The following is a 17480-nucleotide window of genomic DNA, read 5'->3' as shown; positions in this document are numbered from 1 at the left end:
TGAGCATTTCTCGCTTGCATTGCAACCTGTTAACTTCCTTAATGAACCCTTTCATCAGAAGGATTGCCTGTGGCCATGGCAATGGTTACAGAATCTGTGCGCAAGAGGTAGTGACTATTGAGACACACCACACCTTCCTTGCTAAGTTGTACTCTGAGAAGGTGCAGTGCACTATCATGTCTTGGGTGACGGGGACAAAGAAGACGGGCTCTTTTGAGCAGAGGCTTCACCTTCTCTACTGGTTCTACTCCTGTTGCTCATCAAAGTCCCACAAATGACTCTGGTCCAGTCCTACAAACGACAAAAATGAAGGCTTGCAGGTTCATCTGCCCACATCAGAAACTGCCCAGCGAGAGACCAAGGTGGATCAAAAGCCTGGTCTCCAGCTTGCCAGATGAAAGCACTCAAGCCCTGCCCCTCTGAGCAGAGGCTGGCATCTCTGTGCACTCCACCCTCACCCCATACCTAGAGACCCCCCTAAAAAATGGCCCTCCTTGATACTCACCTTCCTGAAGTGATCACCAAAGATAAGGGTGCTACATTAAAGAAAGTAGATGGTGCCCGGCTATCAGACTACTGTCTGAGGTCTTAAAGGCTTGTCCTCAAGCAGTCACCTGAGTATGGAGCCAATCAAGTCCACAGGGAAGACACATCTTGTGTGACCCAAAGATGACAACCACAAAATTCGAATATGACTAAGGGAAAGCATCGGAGCTAAAATTAAGAATACCCAGTTTGTAGAAGGGTGCGGAGGACAGCGGGAGCCCCAGGCCGCCCCTCCAGCCACAGGCGAGTCTTCAACAGTGTCGCTCACAGCCAGAGACCATTGCCCTCCCGATAGGCCTGACCTGAATTTGTTCTGGGTGTGAGTAGCTCTTACTTGTTCGATGACAAATATCTTCCCTAGCTTTTTGAAAGTTGATGGTGGACTTTGCTTACTCATTATTTGTGTTTTCTGTCTATATTATCCTTACCACCTTATTTCTATTTTGTTTTTTTGTTCTGGGTTTCCCAGTGTGTGGCGCACAGGAGTGGGTGCACATAGGGGTGTGGGGTGGGGGATAAGAGAGTGATGGGGAGGGAAAGGGGATTTCAGGAGTAAACAATGGAGGGGGAAGGGAGCACTAGAACTGATGGATTACACAACCTATTTTAAAGTCAGTCTAACCATGATCTAAAATTGATGTGGTAACAATTATACAATTTTCCTTGATTTGATGGAACGATTAAACTGTTGAATTGCATAATATGTAAATTATGTGCCAATAAAACTTATGGACAAAACAAACCCTCCGTTACTGAATCGAGTCCACACCAACTCAGAGTAACCCCCGAGAGTGTCTGAGACTGGGACTGTTTGAGAGAGTGGAAAGCCCCCTTTCTCCCACAGAGCAGCTGGTCATTTTGAACTGCTGGCCTGCAGATCGCAGCCCAGAGCATGCACGATCACTGCCCCACCCGGCCACCTAGAAGCGGGTGTGCTAAGTCACCTGTGACCCCACTTGACCACCCTGTCACGCACAAGCTGGTTTCCTGGTGTCACGAGACAGCCTCAACAGAAGGACCCAGGTTGCAGCCAGGAAAGCCCCCCCTCTCACAACACTGCAGTCACCACACACACACAGCATCACACCCCTGCATTTTATTTCTTTCTGTAGAAAGCCCTGCCCGGGCTGCTCCTTGGGGCTACCGGAAGGTAGAGAAGGTCTGGGTGCCGGTGCAGGAGGCATAGGGCACGCCCCGAGAGCGGATCTGCAGGGTGTGGAAGGTGAGCGGTGGGCTGGGGCCCGAGGAGCCTGGGTCCAGGGACTCAGTATGTGGCTCCATCACCGTCACAGGGACAGCGTACAGCAGCACCTGGGGCCGGTCGTCATGGCGCCTCAAGGTGCCCTTGCTCAGGAGGTGCAGGACGCAAGAGAGGACGTCTGCACTGCTGCAGGCAGACCCCTGGCCCAGGCTGCTGACCAGACCTCGGGGAGGGCATGGGCCCTTCTGCCAAGCCTCCAGCACCTGGCATGGGAAGGACAAGGTCAAAGACTCACCACCACAGTCAGGGCAGGAAGCTCCTGTGGGCATTAAGCACCGCCCACCTCCCTCCCCACAGCGCCCAGTGGCTTCCCACGAGGGCCCTCCAATGGACCCTCTGGCCCCCAAGCACCAGCCCCGCCTACCAAGCAGACCAGCTGGTCGATGTGCAGCCCCTCGTCGCCATGGGCCTTGAGGATCCGGACAATGACGCAGTTCAGGAGGTTCCGTCTCTTCTCTAAGTTCCGGCCCTCTTCATCCTCCGCTTTGAGGTACGTCTTGGGTGGGATGAGCCACACGTTGCCCCTCCTTGGCCGGGGCTCCTCGCTGTCCTCTCTGATCTTGAGCAGCCCTGAAAAAAGTGCCCGTCACTCGGGGCGCCTATCAGCTGGCCTGGCAGAGGCCTCTCTGGCCCGCTCGGCCTACCTCCTGGGGCGTCCTTGTGCTCCTGCAGGTCCAGGGGGCCTCTCGAAGAGGTGAGGGGCCCGATTGCCGGATTCAGCATGTCAGGGGAGAGCCCAGAGAGCTCCAGCAGCCTCTCCACGGAGATGGCCTGCGGGGGAGATGAGAAAGAGTCAGGCCAACCCTGGGGTGCAGGAGGGCGGGGAGGCAAGGTGCGGGCTGAGGTGGGAAGGAGCGGGCACAGACGGGCCGGGCACCTTCAGGTCATTGAGGTACAGCAGCAGCCACATCTGCACGGTGGACACATGCAGGGTCTGGTCCCCAAACTGCAGCTCCGCCCGGCCCAGCCATGTCCACTGCAGCCGTCTTTGCGGACCTCGTTCTAAGCTGGGGTGAGCTGAGGAGGTATGGGGAGAAGTGGGGTGTGGGGGGGGGTGAGCAGGGGAACGTCTGCCTGGGCTGGTCTCAGGAAGCAGGACCCCATCATCGACCACAGTGTTTTCTGCTCCGAACATCTAGATCCCAGCCTCCTCAGCAAGTCATGGGGGTCTGTGAGTCTACCCCGTGTCCACCCCTGTGCCTGGCGGTCACTAATGTGTGCCTTTTAGAGGTCCACTCTGCTTTTTGAAAACACCAGGAGCTGAGGACAGACTGGGGTGCTCATCCGACCAGATTTCCCCGTCCCTCCGCGCTCCCTGAGGGCAAACACGGTGTCTCCCCCCTGCCCCTGTGGCTGTGCAGCGGCACTGAGAACAGGAGGCAGGTGCCTGCCACAGGTGCCAAGGTGCCCTCCCTCGCCTGTCTGCCTTCCTCGCCCCAGGTCTTAATGGGCAGACAGGGGACAATGTGGAAACCTGGTGCTTGAGAGGCTCTCCCACCCCCATCCCGAAAGCCCCGTCCCCTGGCCTCTTCTCAAGTCCACTGGCCTGTCTTCACTGCCTGACAGAGTCCTGGCCCTCAAGTCTACCTCTTCCTCAACAAGACCACACCCCCTTCATCTCCCACCCCGCCACCCCGGACGTTAGTTCCTTTCCCCATGCCCAGTTCTGTCCGCCGCCTGCTGCTCACTCTTGTTGTAGAAGTTGGAGTATCGGTTCAGGGTGCCCCTCAGGTAGGAGGGCAGGCAGGCCCTGGGGTTGAGCACATGGCAGATGGAGGAGATGGGCCAGCAGCTCGGCGACAGGACGAGCACAGACACTTCCGGCATGGCCCCCTCGTAGAAGAGGTCTTCATTCTCCTCCTCCTCCTCGGTGGCTGCCTCTTCTCCCTCTCGCCCATTCACCTGGCCGAAGGACCACCGAAACTCAACACCCCGCCAGCCAGAGTCCATGCCGACTGACGCACAGCGACCCTACAGGACAGGGTAGAACTGCCCCTGTGGGTTTCTGAGACGGTCACTGTTTACTGGAGGGGAAAGCAGCCCCTTCTTTCTATTAGGGGTTCAAACGGCTAGCCTCGTGGTTAGCACCCACCAGGGCTCCTTGAAGGAAGGAACCCGGGGTTCCCCAGAGTCCGCGATCCTCCTCCACTCTGCTCCGCCCTCCTGGCCCTCCCGTGTGCTTCCCCCTGCCCTGCCCCGACCTGATCCTTCTGCTCAGAGTCATCCAGCTTGAGGAGCTCCTGGTCGAGCCGCTGGAGCTGGTAGACGTGGAACTGGTGCTGCAGCTCCTCCGAGGTGCTCAGACTCTGCAGCATCTGCTGGGGGAGGCGGTTGGGGAAGCAGGGGCCGACCTGCTCCAGCACGGCCCCCTCCAGCCAGCTCGGGCCCACGCCCAGGAGTCGGTCCGCCATGTAGTGCCTGCAGTACACACAGCCCCGGCGGGCCTCAGTGGGCATGCCCAGGGTAGGGTGGCCCAGGCTCCCCTTCCAGGACCCCAGCCACTTGGCCCTCAGGAGCCAGCCTTGGCCGGGTCATCCGGCCTCCCTCTTGGACCCCACTCACTGGTAATAGTGCTCAAACGTCGTGGCTATCTCCAGGCCAGAGAACACAAGCACAGACTCCAGGCATCGCTGCAGCTGGGCCAGCATCTCCATCCCCCTGACCCCACCAATCCGGCTGCCCTGGATCCGCTGGTCGATGTGCCGGGCAAACTGCTCACTCACCTAGACATTGGGGATGGGCACAGGAAAACCACCAAGGGGGAGTGAGCGGTGGGCGGGCGAGGGGCTGTGAAGGCCGACAGGAATAGCGTGGATAAAACGACTTTAGGGAAATGGGCAATGCTAGCAGTTAGACTGAGTGTGCTTTCCACAGATGAAGCCCCTGCCAGCCTTTCAAGGGGGAAATGGGTGGCACAGAGGTCAGGCTGTAAGGCGACCGAGAGGAGAGGAACTAACTAGCAGGGAGCGTGGGTGTCCCTGCCCGGATTAACACTGAGGGAAGGCTCTCTCGCTGCTCATTCTTCCGGCTTCGGCTCCTCTCTGCCCTGCTCCGGAAGTGCTGATGGCACACTGGCCGAACAAATGGGACCGATTAGGCAGATTACAGTGCATGCTGGAGCACTGAGCGACACGTCACTCTGAGATGGAACTGACTTGGCCGGCAGTGAGTTAGCTTAGATCAGCGGTTCTCAACCTGTGGGTCAAGACCCTTTTGGGGGTCACACAACCCTTTCACAGGGATCGGCTGACTCCTAACAGCAGCAAATTGACAGTGATGAAGTAGCAATGAAAATGATGTTATGGTTGGGGTCACCACCAATATGAGGACCTATGAAAGGGTCGCGGCATGAAGGAGGTTGAGAACCACTGTCTGAGATGGTCTTCACGCCAACATAAAAAACCGGGACCATGGGCAACGCTGAAAAAGGCTTCTGGTGTCACACTTAAAGAACAAGCTCACGGCCATCGAGTCCCGGCAACCCCACAGAGCAGAGCAGTCCCTGGGGGTTCCAGAGACTGTCACTCCGTACCAGAGTAGAAAGCTTCGTCTTTCTATTGTGGACCAGCTGGTGGTTTCGAACTGCCAACCTGGTGGTGGGCAGCCACCAGGACTGCCACGATGGGAAGAGAGTAGGGGCTAGAGATGGGGAGATTGGGGAATGGGGAATGGCGATAATATAACAGCAGCTGTCCATCATTATTGTCACTGGACGGTGCGTGGCACGAGTGTAGCGAGGAAACGCTTTGAGACCCACTCACTCACCACGACTTAAAAAGAAACACAACGGAGCAGTGGGCTCACACCATGAAGCCTGCTAAACCGCCAGGTCAGCGGTTTAGACCTGCCAGCTGCTCAGAGGGTGAACCGTGAGGCCGTGCGTTTCTGTAAAGCTGTTTCGTCTCAGCCCAAGGACGTTTTACTCTGCCCTATGGGGCAGCTAGGGGAGCCCTGGTGGTGTAGTGGTTACGTGTTGAGCGGCTGGCTACCCACAAGGTCAGCAGTTCAAAACTGTCAGCCACTCCGAGGGAGAAAGGGGCTTTCTTTCCCCACAGAGGGTTCCAGTGTCTGAGGGTCACAGGCAGTTCTACCCTGTCCTGTCCTGTTGGGCTGCCATGAGTTCAAAGTGACGGATGCTTGTGCATTCTTAGGGGTGCTATATGGACTGGATGGCAGTGGAGTTGGGGACCCTGAGTAGATGAGGGGGACACAGCGTGAGTCACTGTTTTTTAAAAGTGTGCGAAGACAGCTGTGTATGCATGTGTACACATCTCTGAGGGGGCACGACCTTTTCCTTTGGTTTTCCCACAGAGTTTTGAAGCCCCCTGGCATTCAGATTGCCCTCATTCCCGAGAGTTATTCGGGAAGTCTGTGTTGCTGGCTGAGTGAGTGGGACCCGAGGGGGGCGGCCATGACGAGGCTGCGGGCGGGCTGGGGGTAGGGTTTGTTGTGTGGGTGGCTTACGTGAGCCGCTCTGAGGAAGGGGAGCCTCAGCAGGGCCCCGGCACAGCCGTTCTGCAGAGCCAGCAAGAAGGCTGCCCGCGGGCCGAACAGCTCGGTGCTGGCCTTCTGCAGCTTATCAAAGTGTTCGCAGTAGCGAGGCACGAAGTCGTCGTCCTGCCAGTACGAGGTCAGGAACTTGTTCACCTGAAGGGCAGGGTCAGGAACATAGTGAGGCCGGTCCCATCCCCCCCACCCCACCCCCAGCCCCGCTCTGCCCACCTGCTCCTCCACCACGGACCGCCAGCAGCGTGTCAGGTTCCTCATGATGCTGCTCGGGAGCCCCCGGGTGGCCAGGGAGCTCCAGTCTCGACTCCTGTTCCTGCCCTCTGTGGGGACAGGGCACGTGGCAGAGGCCAGGAGGGGCAGCCCTCTGACTCTGGCCCCGTCCAGGGCTGAGGGAGGGAGGGGCCCTTCCTGGACACCCAGCCACCAGAAAGGAAGCTTCTGGACGTGGTGACCCACACCTGGGAGATGAGGAAGGGACGGGAAGCACGGAGCTGAGGTGCACGCGCGAGGACCCCAATCCGCGGTACTCACTGGGCCGAGGCAGGGCCACCACGGGAGCGGGCGCCTCGCAGGGCTCCACGTGCACCAGCAGGTGGGTGAGGCGGCGCACGCGGGAGGAGAAGGCGGCTGCACGGCTCTGGGGGTTGTGGGCGGCGTCCTTGCACTCCAGGTACTGGTCCAGCAGCCAGCCCAGGGCACTGATGCCATCCTCATCTGGGGTGCAGGGGACGGGACCGGACAGGACACACAAGTTGGGCGGGGCCAAATGGGGGTGTAGCAAGATGGGGGGTGGGGGAGGAGGGCCTGTTGGAATGGCAGGGCCTGAGCTGATGATGTCTGCTGGTACCTGGGAGACGGGCCTGGGGCCATGGAAGGAGGGGCTGAGTGCAGGAGCCCAGGGGTGAAGCTGGGTGGGTCTAGGCTTCAGGGGGCACAAGCCATGGGTGGGGTCAAGGTCAGAGGACAGTGGTGGTTACCAGGGGAGGTGACATTCTGCACCAGCGGGCTGACCAGTGCCTCCCAGCACGTCTTGCCCAGTGCTTGCGCGGCCTCCGTGTCCGGGAGGAAACGGTCAGCGAAACTCTGTTCCTGACGCAGAGCTCCGTTGAGTCTGGGGACGGAGGGGGGAGGGGGGCAGAGGAAGTTTCCCAAAGCTAGTTCCTGGGAGACGCCCACCATCATTTCATTCCATTTTCCACAAACTTTCAGAAGCTCCCGCATGGAAATGATCTCAACATCCACTTTACAAACAGATCAAGTCCCCACCTGGTAGTCCAGACTTCCACGCCCCACCCTGCCCAACCCAAAACTCCTGCGTGCACCCCAGTCCCTGCCCCTACACCTCATCCCTCCCCAGGAGGACTCCCCGCATTCCACCCCCACCTCCAATCATCTCCCTCTTCCACACACCTGGTGCTGAGGTGGAGCAGGCCCCTGCGGTCCCCGGCCACGTCCTGGCTCCAGGCCTGGGCCCGCAGCATGTAGAACAGGCGTGTGTGGCGACACAGCTGCTCCCGGAACACTGGCCAGAAGGTGGGCTTGGGGCCCAGGATTTCCAGCCCCCGGATGCGCGTATCAATGCCACCCTGCAATGGGCATGGTGGTTTCCACCCTCCTCTGGATGGCGCTGGGCATCCCCTCCAGCTGCCTCTTGGGAGCTGCCTGGATCCAGGCTGGAGCTCTGGCTCAAGATCTCAGCACCATTCCAGGGCTCAGGGGGCTCTCCCGGGAGGAGGGGAGTGACACACCAACCCCCCAGCCCCGCCCCACCTGCTGGCAGCGCTTTATGCGGATCTGGATGACGGGCCAGAAGCGGTTCAGGCCCTCCAGGAGGACCACCCGGCTGGCGGCGGGCAGCACATTGACCTGGCAGGGGGACAGAATCAGTGCTGAGAGCAAGCCAGTCTGTTCCAGCCCTGCCTTCCCTGCTCAGAGCCTCACACCGTCACCTGGGGGCTGCAGCTAGGGAGGGGCTTAGGATGTTAGTGGTCTGGGCAGGAGGGCAGCTTCTGGGAGGGGTGGGTGGTGGTGCGGCACAGGGGCCCCTACCGTGGCGAGTTCCGTGTTAAGCACGTTGGTGGTGTCACCCCCGAAAACCACCACCCTTGCTGGCATGTAGCTCGAGTCCTCGCCGGACACCAGCAGAGCCAACTGCCTGGCAGAGGGAAGGAGGTGCTGGTCAGAACTTGGATCTGTCAGGTCCTCGCAGATGCTGCTCAGGGGGCTCCCGACCTCGCTCTGGGGCCCAGGGCTCCCCCAAGCCATGACCCATGCAGGGAAGTCACAAGCAATGCAGGTGTGAGCCTGGGCCCAGGTGTGGGCACGCGTTACCGGAGAAGGACGCCCTGGCGCATGTGCAGGGTGATGGCGTGGGAGCCGGCGCTGCCGCTGGACTCCCAGTAGGTCTTGGGGTTCCGGTCCGTCAGCCGGCTGGCCCGGTGCGGGTTGGAAGACACCTCGACCTTCTCCCAGCACTTGTCCTCCTTCACCTCCACGCTGGAGCCTGACGGTTGACAGGGGAGGTCGGGGTCACGGCCGGCGGGATGTGAGGAGGGCGGGGAGACAGAGGCAGGTGAGGGGCGCACGGGCACGGACCCTGGCACAGGTATCTGAGGAACACGTCGAAGAAGGGGATGTTGATGGGCCGGTGCCTTCGTCTGTGGTCCTCGATCTGGCCCAGCACCATCTGCAGCAGGAACAGCAGAGAGAAGCTCACATAGCCACAGGGCCGGAATGAGGAATAAGGGCCAGGAATTCCACTCCAGCGTCACTGGAATTCCCAGCTTGCAGTTCCAGCCCTCCCGGAGCACATTCCAGCCTTTGCTGGCCCAGCAGCTCCCCCAGCCTTCCCCAGCCCCCACCCCTCCCTCCCGACCTGGATGCAGCCTCCCAGGATGTTGGTGGTGAGCTTCCGGTAGAGGTGGCCATGTTTCTCACACTTGAACACCATGTCCCTCAGCTCCTGAGCCATCTCCAGCTTGCCCAGGTGCTGCTCCAGCACTTTGGAGATGGCATCCCGGGCGCCCAGCTGGTTCAGCACCACGGCGTAGTCCCTGCTCGCCGAGGCCAGACGGTGCAGGAATAAGATCAGTTCCTGAAGCACCTGGGACAGGGTCGGGGTCAGGGACAGGGCTGTTAGTCCTAGGTCCTTCACCCCGTGGTGTGCTGAGTGTCGGGAACACTGCGTGAACAGCACAGAGTGAGAAACAGAAGACAAGGCGGGCACACACGAGAGCCAGGTGGAGTTAGACAACCGGAAACAGGTGCCCAGGGGAAAAGCCAGGCGCTGCCCTGCCCTGCCCCGGGCTCTCAGGCCACTTGCGATGCTGGTGGCCCAGGCACAGAGCATCCCTAGGGGCTGGTCTCTTTGGGCCCAGTGGCGCTGAGAGTCAGTTGTGGGCACCAAGCACAGACACCCTGAGAGGAAGCGGACCCTCGGGGAGTCCCCTCAGAAAAGAGTCTAGGACACAGCGGAAGGTGAGAGTGGCCGACACCCACCATCACCATGATCCTCGCTCTCTGATCTCTTCCCAAGCCTGCTGTGCCCAGACCCCGGCTCCTCCAGGCAACTGGAAGCAACACCCCATCCCCCTTCTTCCTGTACCGAACTCCCCAGAACACCCCAAGCCCCAAATCCAGTGCCAATGAGTCTATTCCGATTCACAGCGACTCTACGGAGGGTCTCCAGGCGGCCCATCCTAAAGGGCAACTTTATCTTTCTCCCGGAGAGCAGCCGGTGGCTTTGAACCTACGAGCTGGTGGTGAGCAGCTGGATGCTTATTCCACAGGGCCACCAGGCATCCTTCTTTTCCCCCACAGGCCAGCTGAATCTAATGGGGACATTTCTCTCTGGGACGTGTTGGGTGTCTGGAGCATGCCCACGTGCTACCCAGAGGCACCTCGGAAGAAAGGCCTGGCGATCTACTCATGGGAAACCAGCCCCTGAAAAAGTCCGGGGCACAGTGCCATTCAGACACACGTGGCTCACGGTGCGTGCGTGAGTCGGGGTGGGCTCAGCAGTCCCTGGTTTTGGGCGACTGAGACACTCACAGCCATAGACAGATACCTTAGCCTTTGGGTTTGCTCACAGTCGCAGAAAGCACAGCAAGGAGACAGAGATTAATACACGTGTTTAACGATCAGGGATGTGTCAGCTGGGAGGGGGTGTCAGGAGGACAGGGATTCGGGCGGGAACAAGACTTCTTGCCATAGCTACCTTGTTTGAATTTGTGAAGCATTATGAATGGGTTACCTATTTAAAAAAATAGAATTCAATTTGGAAAAAGGAAACCCAAACCAATCCAGAGCCTTGCCCAGGGTGTCTGTCTGGCCAGGAGCCATCCAACGGCCTCTCCCTCCCAGCTTCCCCCTCCCTGAGTGGGCAGGGGTACCTCTCGGTCAGTGTTTGGGGACCGCAGGCAAGCCATACAGGCATCCATGGCCTCGTGCCAGGGCAGCAGCAGCGCCTCAGGGAAGTCCACCAGGCGTGTCAGGATTCTGGGGGCAGGGGAGGAGAGATGTCCAGCCAGCCTCAGAGACACCCCCTTGGCTTCCCCCCACCCACCCCCACTGGCCCCTCACCTCATCGCAGACAGGTGCAGGGCCTTGTTAGAGGCTGGCGTGCTCAGGCTGTGCATGAGGGCGAGGAAGGGCTGGGGCTGCCGCTGGAGCTGCAGTAGGAGGCGCTGGGCCTCGCATTCCTGAGCGCCTGTGGGGCTGAAGGCCCGCTCCAGATCCAGAAGGATGTCCCCCGCAGGGCCGTAGCCCTCCACCAGCTGCTGCAGGGGACTGCTGCACCCCGGAGTCTTGGGTTCTTTTGCTACAGGAAGATGGGGGAACAGGGGGCCACTGAGTTGGTCATTGTTAGTGATCTGAAAGCTCGAAATAAGACAGTCGTACTCCCCCTTTTTCCCCCTAAAAACATTTTTGATAGGTTTCTGTTTGTTTTTCAAAGTTAGGTGTTGTTTTGTTTTTTCAGTGCAAAATGGCTGTTGGCCGGGAAGGTAAAGGCCCAGGTCTACCCAGAGGTGCCTCAGAAGAAGACCTGGTGACCAACCTCCACCCACCACCAAGCCCACCAGCCTGCCAGGTACAAGTTTTAGGACATCAGATGGCTTTCATGGCTTTATGTGACAGACAAATTTTGTTCTTAAGGTAGCAGTTTCTATCTGCAAGTAGCAGAGTGTTGCCCTAGGTTGAGGATCATGTCGTAGCTTGTTTCTCTCCACAATTAAAAAAAAATGTGGTGAAGAAAGCTGATGGTGCCCGTCTGGGGTCTTAAAGGCTTGAAGGTAAACAAGCGGCCATCTAGCTCAGAAGCAACAAAGCCCACACGGAAGAAGCACACCAGCCTGTGCGATCACGAGGTGTTGAAGGGATCAGTTATCAGGCATCAAAGAACAAAAAAGCGTATCATTGTGAATAAGGAGGAGTGCAGAGTGGAGACCCAAAACTGATCTGTAGGTAATTGGACATCCCCTTATGGAAGGGTCTCAGGGAGGAGACAAGTCAGTCAGGGTGCAGTATAGCAACCATGAAACATACAACTTTCTTCTAGTTAGTTCTTAAATCCCGCCCCCCCAACTATCATGATCCCAATTCTACCTTGCAAGTCTGGCTAGACCAGAGGATGTACACTGGTGCAGATAGGAACTGGAAACACAGGGAATCCAGGGCAGGTGATCCCTTCAGGACCAGTGGTGATACCAGGAGGGAGGATGGGGTGGAAAGGGGAAACTAATTGCAAGGATCTACATATAACCTTCTTCCTGGGGGACGGACAACAGAAAAGTGGGTGAAGAGAGACATCGGACAGTGTAAAATATAAGAAAATAATTTATACATTATCAAGGATTCATGAGGGAGGGGGAGCGGGGAGGGAGGGGAAAATGAGGAGCTAATGCCAGGGGCTTGGGTGGAGAGCAAATGTTTTGAGAATGATGAGGGCAATGAATGTACAAATGTGCTTTACACACTGATGTATGTATGGATTGTGATAAGAGTTGTATGAGCCCCTAATAAAATGATTTTTAAAAAACGGTTAACTACGGGGACTTTGTAAGACTCTTTCGCCATGTCACATTCTAAGTCTCCATCACCCCTCTCCATTCTCTGGAGGAAGCAGCATGGCCTCGTCTCCCTGCGCTGGCTGCTTCTAAGACTCAGACGCTCCCCAGGGGACCAGCTCCTCCAGGTCGATGACACACAGGTGAGCAGAGTGCCCCTCCTGAGCCTAACGCCTCTCTGAAGGCAAGTCAGCTCAGCTGCTGCTGCTGCAGCCTGGCCTCCCACCTGCTCGGGCTGCATCTTCTGGTTGCTGAGGCCGGGCCTGGGCTTCCAGAAAGGGTGGGTAGGGCAGCTGCCCTGCCAGGGTCTCGGGCCCATACTTCCGGTAGACACGGCAGTTGAGGAGGTCCCGGAGGGCGCTGTCATCGAGCCGCTGTGGCAGAGCCAGCAGCAGGTCCTGGGCCAACTCCATGGGCACAGCCAGCTCGGTCAGGAGCTCGTCATCCAGAATCTGTGGGCAGCAGACGAGCTCACCACTTGGGGCGATTCCAGATCCCTCCTGCAGGTCCCCCTCTCCGCTTCCCACCGCAGCACTACCTCGCCATCCAGGTTCTCCTGGAGGATCTGCAAGACCTCCTGGTGGTCTGGGTCTTCCAGCTTCTTGACGAAGTAGAGGAGTTCCCACCACTCGGCCTGGGTCAGGTGCTCCGCCCCCTCGTCGTCCTCGTCCTCAGGCAGTGCGTAGGGCGCAGCGTAGAGCTCTGTCATGGGCTTCCACCGCCAGGAGGGCGGCGCTGGGGAAACAGGGATGTCACCCCCACCCAGCCAGGCCACAGCTCCTCTGCTCACAGCTGCCCCTGCCTGAGCCTGTCTCCCCGGGCTCACCTACAGCACCCAGGGCTCCACCTCCAACCGCCGCCTGGTCCGCATCAGCCTGGGCCACGTCTTCAATGTCTTCCTCAAAGCCCAGGACCTCCAGCATGTGCCAGTGCACCCAGAAGGTGCGGCCCGTTGACTCCCACAGCACCTGGAAGGCAGGGGAAAGAAGGGGGGGCGGGGGGCCTCACTTAATGATGGGGTTTGGGAAGGCCTGATGGTTGACTGGCTGCGGCCCTCCTCTTAGCGATCCTCAATCGCTCAGGCCCCTCGGTGGCCTAATTCACTGTCACGGACTAGATGCCGACTCCCAGCAGCCCTGTAGGGCGGGGCCCTGGGGGTTTCTCCCGTGGAGCGGCCGGTGGTGTGGAGCTGCTGCCCTGTGCACGGCTGAATGGTCACCACTATGCCACCAGGGCCCCTTCTTCATGGCTTCGCTCTCTCTAACCCAACTCCCCGCCCCCCCATGCCCCTGGCAAGTTCTGCCCCGTGTGTCTCTCCCAAACTTCATCATCCAGAGCCTCTCAGCCTTCAGTATGGACTCTGCCCTGAGGGGGGTCCATTTCATCACCCCAACTCGCTCCAGGGAATTTTCTCCTCTTGGGTGACCAGGTAGAGCCTGCTGCATGGACGTCCCTGCAGTGTCCTGTCCCCCCCACCCCTGCAGACTCACCTGCACAGGGGGCACGCCGTTGTTGCTCTGCCGGAACTCGCCCTCGTCCCCGGCACTGATCTCCTCGTAATTGTCCAGCATGCGCACGCGCATCCCGGGCTGCAATGTATCCCGGACATACAAGGCATAGGTGTTGCCGCTTGCAAACTCGGAGCGAGGGCGGAAGCGCCTGGGTCTCCTGAGCCCTGGCTGGGCCTGGGCGGCTGGGAGCTCCGGGTCTGCATCTGTGGGCTGTGGCTGGAAGATGGATCTGGTGGACCGTGGCCAGCTCCCCGGTCTGCTGGCCGCCCGGTCCCAGCGCATGGCCTGCACCAGCTCTGAGATCAGGCTGCCCATGGCCATACTGAATTCCAGCTCCAGCCGGCTCCTCTCAGCATTGAACTCCTCCGGAGCGGAGATGTTCTGGGCGTCAGGGTCCGCGGCGCTGTCGTTCAGTTGGTCCAGGAGAGCAGTGACTTGCAAATAGCGCTTCACCAGAGAGAAGAGCAGCCTGCCTGGGACCTGAAGGACACCACGCGGCCCAGCATCAGTCCCTCGCTCCACACTGTCCTCGAGACACAGGTGCCAAGGCTTGGTCCCTAGAGCTCAGAGGATCTGGTGCTCCCCACCCGCTGCGCCCCTCAAAATACCTGTGGCAGCTGAATGCCCTCGAATGACATGGGGTGTTCAGAGAGCGTGGCCTGGGCGAACAGAGCCAGCAGAGCACAGCGGCTGTCGAAGTCCAGGTGTTTCTCAATGGCCTCTTGCTGGCTCAGTGACAAAAGCATCTGGGTCCGGGTCCCTGTAACCCGCACTCCCATCAGTAACTGCTCCCTAACCTCACCCTCGCCACACCTCGCTCCCAGACCCACTATGCTGTCCACCACGCTGGGACGGACCCAGTTTTCTGCAAAACCGGAACTCGCCCTCTTACTCATATATGTATGTACTTAAGCGCGAGCACACGCACACCCGCACACACACACACTCATACTTCCCCTAAGCTGATGCCGACTCAGTGACCTATAGAACTGCCCTGTGATTTTCCCAGATTGTAACTCCTTACAGGAGTAGAAAGCCATGTCTTTCTCCCATGGAGCGGCTGGTGGTTTTGAACTGCTGACCTTGAGGATTGCTACTCAAATTCTAACCACTAAGCCACCAGGGCTCCTATGAATACATAAGGGGACTTCCAAAAGTATGTGGGGGGGAAAGGGGGTTGTATCATCTTTGGGTTCCACCCAGTGTTTGAAGTCCCCTTGTATGTGTGCAAGGAGGTTTCAAAAAGCTCAGGGGAAAGTGGACTTAAAAGAGAACAGAATTGTTTGGTGCATTTTTTGAAGTCCCCTTATATAAGAAACCTGGTGGTGTGATGACAGAGCATTCGACTGCTGACTGACGGGGTTGGCAGATCAAAGCCACCCAGTGGCTCCTGGGGAGGCAGACTGGCGATCCGTTGCTCTACACAGTGCCTAAAGATCACAACCCAGAATGTAAGGCAGTTCTACTCTGGGCGTCACTATGAATGAGGGTACCTGACAATACACACATGCATGTGAACATACACATGACCCTTATCCATCATATACACACAGACACACATATATACATATGCAACAGGTAGGGGTGTCCCTTTGCAATGGAAAGCTAATGAGTCAACATGAGGTTCTAGAGGATGCCCACCCGCCTGCCTTCCCTCCAACTCTGAGAGAAAAGCAACACATTCATTTCCGTACTGATGACGTGCGTCAGAGGCTCCAGATGCTGTCCTGTGACCCCTGAGTGGACCCGGCCCCTCCCAACTTGCCCGCCCTCCTGACAATGGCCTCACCAGCATCATGGGAGGCCAGGGCTTGGATCATCCGGCCAGCGCTCCAACGCATCTGGTAGTCAGGACTACTCAACATGTGCATGAGCAAGTCCAGGACCCTTGGGTCCTTGAAGACCCCTGTGAGGGGTTCAATGCTGGCGTAGGCACTCAGCACATGGACAGTATGAAGCAAAGGGGCAGGCGGGATGGCGCCCATCCCCTCTTCCAGCTGCCGAAGGGCCCTCTGAAGCAGGGACTTCACGTCCGTCTCCATCTCTCCCAGCACCGCTTTGTCCAGGGCCCCGGCCTCCCTGGCAGACTCCGGGGAGGAACGGGGCACCTGGCCGTCCTCCCCCAGCATCTTGTGGCAGTTGGCGTAGATCTCATCATTGGACATCCACAGCAGGATGTGCTCAGCCTTGCAGTCCACTGGGTTCGATCCCCCGTCCCCATCGTCTCCCCGTCTGAGGACCAGCCAGCGGATCTGGTACTCTGGGTGCCCATCATGGCCCACCCTCTGGCGGATCAGCTCATCAGGGTAGGCATGCAGGCCGGGCCCCAGGGGCACCCGGAATTCCCTGAAGCGGAGCTCCCCCACCATCTTGGCACCTGGGACACACACCACACAAGGGAAAGAACAGACAAGCAGGAGTGAGAGGGGAGGTGACAGTGTCGTGGATATCCAGGAGTTGGGGAAGCAAATGCGGCAACAGCTGTCGGGCAGGGAGGGGGGCTCAGGGGCCAGGAGTTGACTGCTGCAGGGCTGGGTGGGGCCGGGCCAGAGCCGGGGCACACTGGGGTGTTTGCTCTGAGAAAATAGGGAATTTGGGGGCTGAAAGGTGGGCCTGCGAGACCCTGCTTCCCATAGTAGCTTGGCTTGGGGCCATGGGGTGGAGGAGGGGCCAGGGCGGCCATGCAGTTACAAGTGGATTTCTAAGGCTTGCCCAGCTCCTTCCCAGGAGCACTGGGGGAGATGGGGCGAAGGGGAAGGCTAGACGGATGATGTGAGATGTGCGTGGGAAAGGCAGAGACCTGGTGGGGAGGAGGGGAGCAGGAGCCATGGGGCTCAGGGGAGGGGGCTGGGGGGTGGGCGCTGGAGGCGCCCAGGGCTCCATCAGCTGGAGCAGCAAGGCTGGCTGCGGCAGGAACGCTAGGTCCGGGAGAAGGTGCACACGAGACGCCACAGGTGAGGGGTGCGAGGCTTGCTGCCCATGGGTGGGGGTCCCGGTAAGCAGGGGTGCGCGCGGCAAGGAGGGTGGGTGAGGGGGCGCCAGGCCCGATGTACTCAGGGAGTGAGACTGGGTGGAAGGGCCGAGATCGGGTGACCAAGAGATCTGGTCGGCTAGCGGACAGGCAACCAGGTAGGGGCAGGGGGCCGCGGCGGGGCTCTGGCCACCTCAGAAGCCGATGGGGTCGTGGCGCGAGGCCCGTCCTTCCCAGAGCCGGGGACTCGGCGCAGGCGATGGCGGCGGCGGCTGACGGAGACTCCGGCCCGGGCTGGCCCCTAAGGGTCCGGCCGGAGGGCGTGCTTCTGCAGGGCGGGCGCCGCGGTCAGGGGGTGTGGCGCGGGCGCCCTGGGGCCGGGGCCGGGGCTGGCTGCGCGCGCGCGCACGGGCTCGCGGCTGGCTGCGGGGCTGAGGCCTGCCCACGGCCCGCCCGGCTCCGGGGGCTCCGCCGCCCACCCGCCCCGAGCTGCGACTCATTTCCGCTGGACACAGCGGAAAGCGAGGGGCCCTGGGAGGCGAGCGCGGGGCGGAGCCAGCGGTGCCACCTCGGCGACTCGGCGGGGGCGCCTCCCCCTCGCCGCCGCCCTTTCCTAG

General features: G+C 59.5%; 1 protein-coding gene across 1 annotated transcript; it reads right to left on the bottom strand.

The window, feature by feature from the left end:
* Window positions 1-1622: 1622 nt before the first annotated feature.
* Window positions 1623-17363, bottom strand: CUL7 (cullin 7). The gene is made up of 26 exons (XM_075555075.1): window positions 17057-17363; window positions 15682-16269; window positions 14501-14652; window positions 13872-14372; window positions 13208-13349; window positions 12920-13116; window positions 12608-12833; window positions 10898-11135; window positions 10708-10813; window positions 9192-9419; window positions 8912-9002; window positions 8648-8819; window positions 8366-8471; window positions 8087-8182; window positions 7727-7902; window positions 7294-7427; window positions 6848-7030; window positions 6530-6636; window positions 6272-6454; window positions 4370-4530; window positions 4009-4225; window positions 3496-3709; window positions 2685-2824; window positions 2452-2578; window positions 2172-2377; window positions 1623-2010 (listed from the first exon to the last, which is right to left on the bottom strand). The coding sequence occupies exons 2-26, from the start codon at window positions 16259-16261 to the stop codon at window positions 1687-1689; spliced, it is 5007 nt and encodes a 1668-aa protein (XP_075411190.1). The 5' UTR covers window positions 16262-16269; window positions 17057-17363; the 3' UTR covers window positions 1623-1686.
* Window positions 17364-17480: the final 117 nt, after the last annotated feature.

Source organism: Tenrec ecaudatus, chromosome 7 (assembly GCF_050624435.1).
Source record: "Tenrec ecaudatus isolate mTenEca1 chromosome 7, mTenEca1.hap1, whole genome shotgun sequence".
Lineage (NCBI taxonomy): Eukaryota > Metazoa > Chordata > Mammalia > Afrosoricida > Tenrecidae > Tenrec > Tenrec ecaudatus.
This window is presented reverse-complemented; position numbering and strand designations above follow the sequence as displayed.

Bases quoted from the DNA above. Each gene is read 5' to 3' on its own strand.
- CUL7 (XM_075555075.1), bottom strand. From the start codon at position 16,261: ATGGTGGGGGAGCTCCGCTTCAGGGAATTCCGGGTGCCCCTGGGGCCC. The intron at 7,428-7,726 runs GTGTGTGGAAGA...CTCCGTCCCCAG, and splicing joins CTGCTCCACCTCAGCACCAG to ACTCAACGGAGCTCTGCGTC. The intron at 7,031-7,293 runs GTAACCACCACT...CCTGCACCCCAG, and splicing joins GCAGAATGTCACCTCCCCTG to ATGAGGATGGCATCAGTGCC.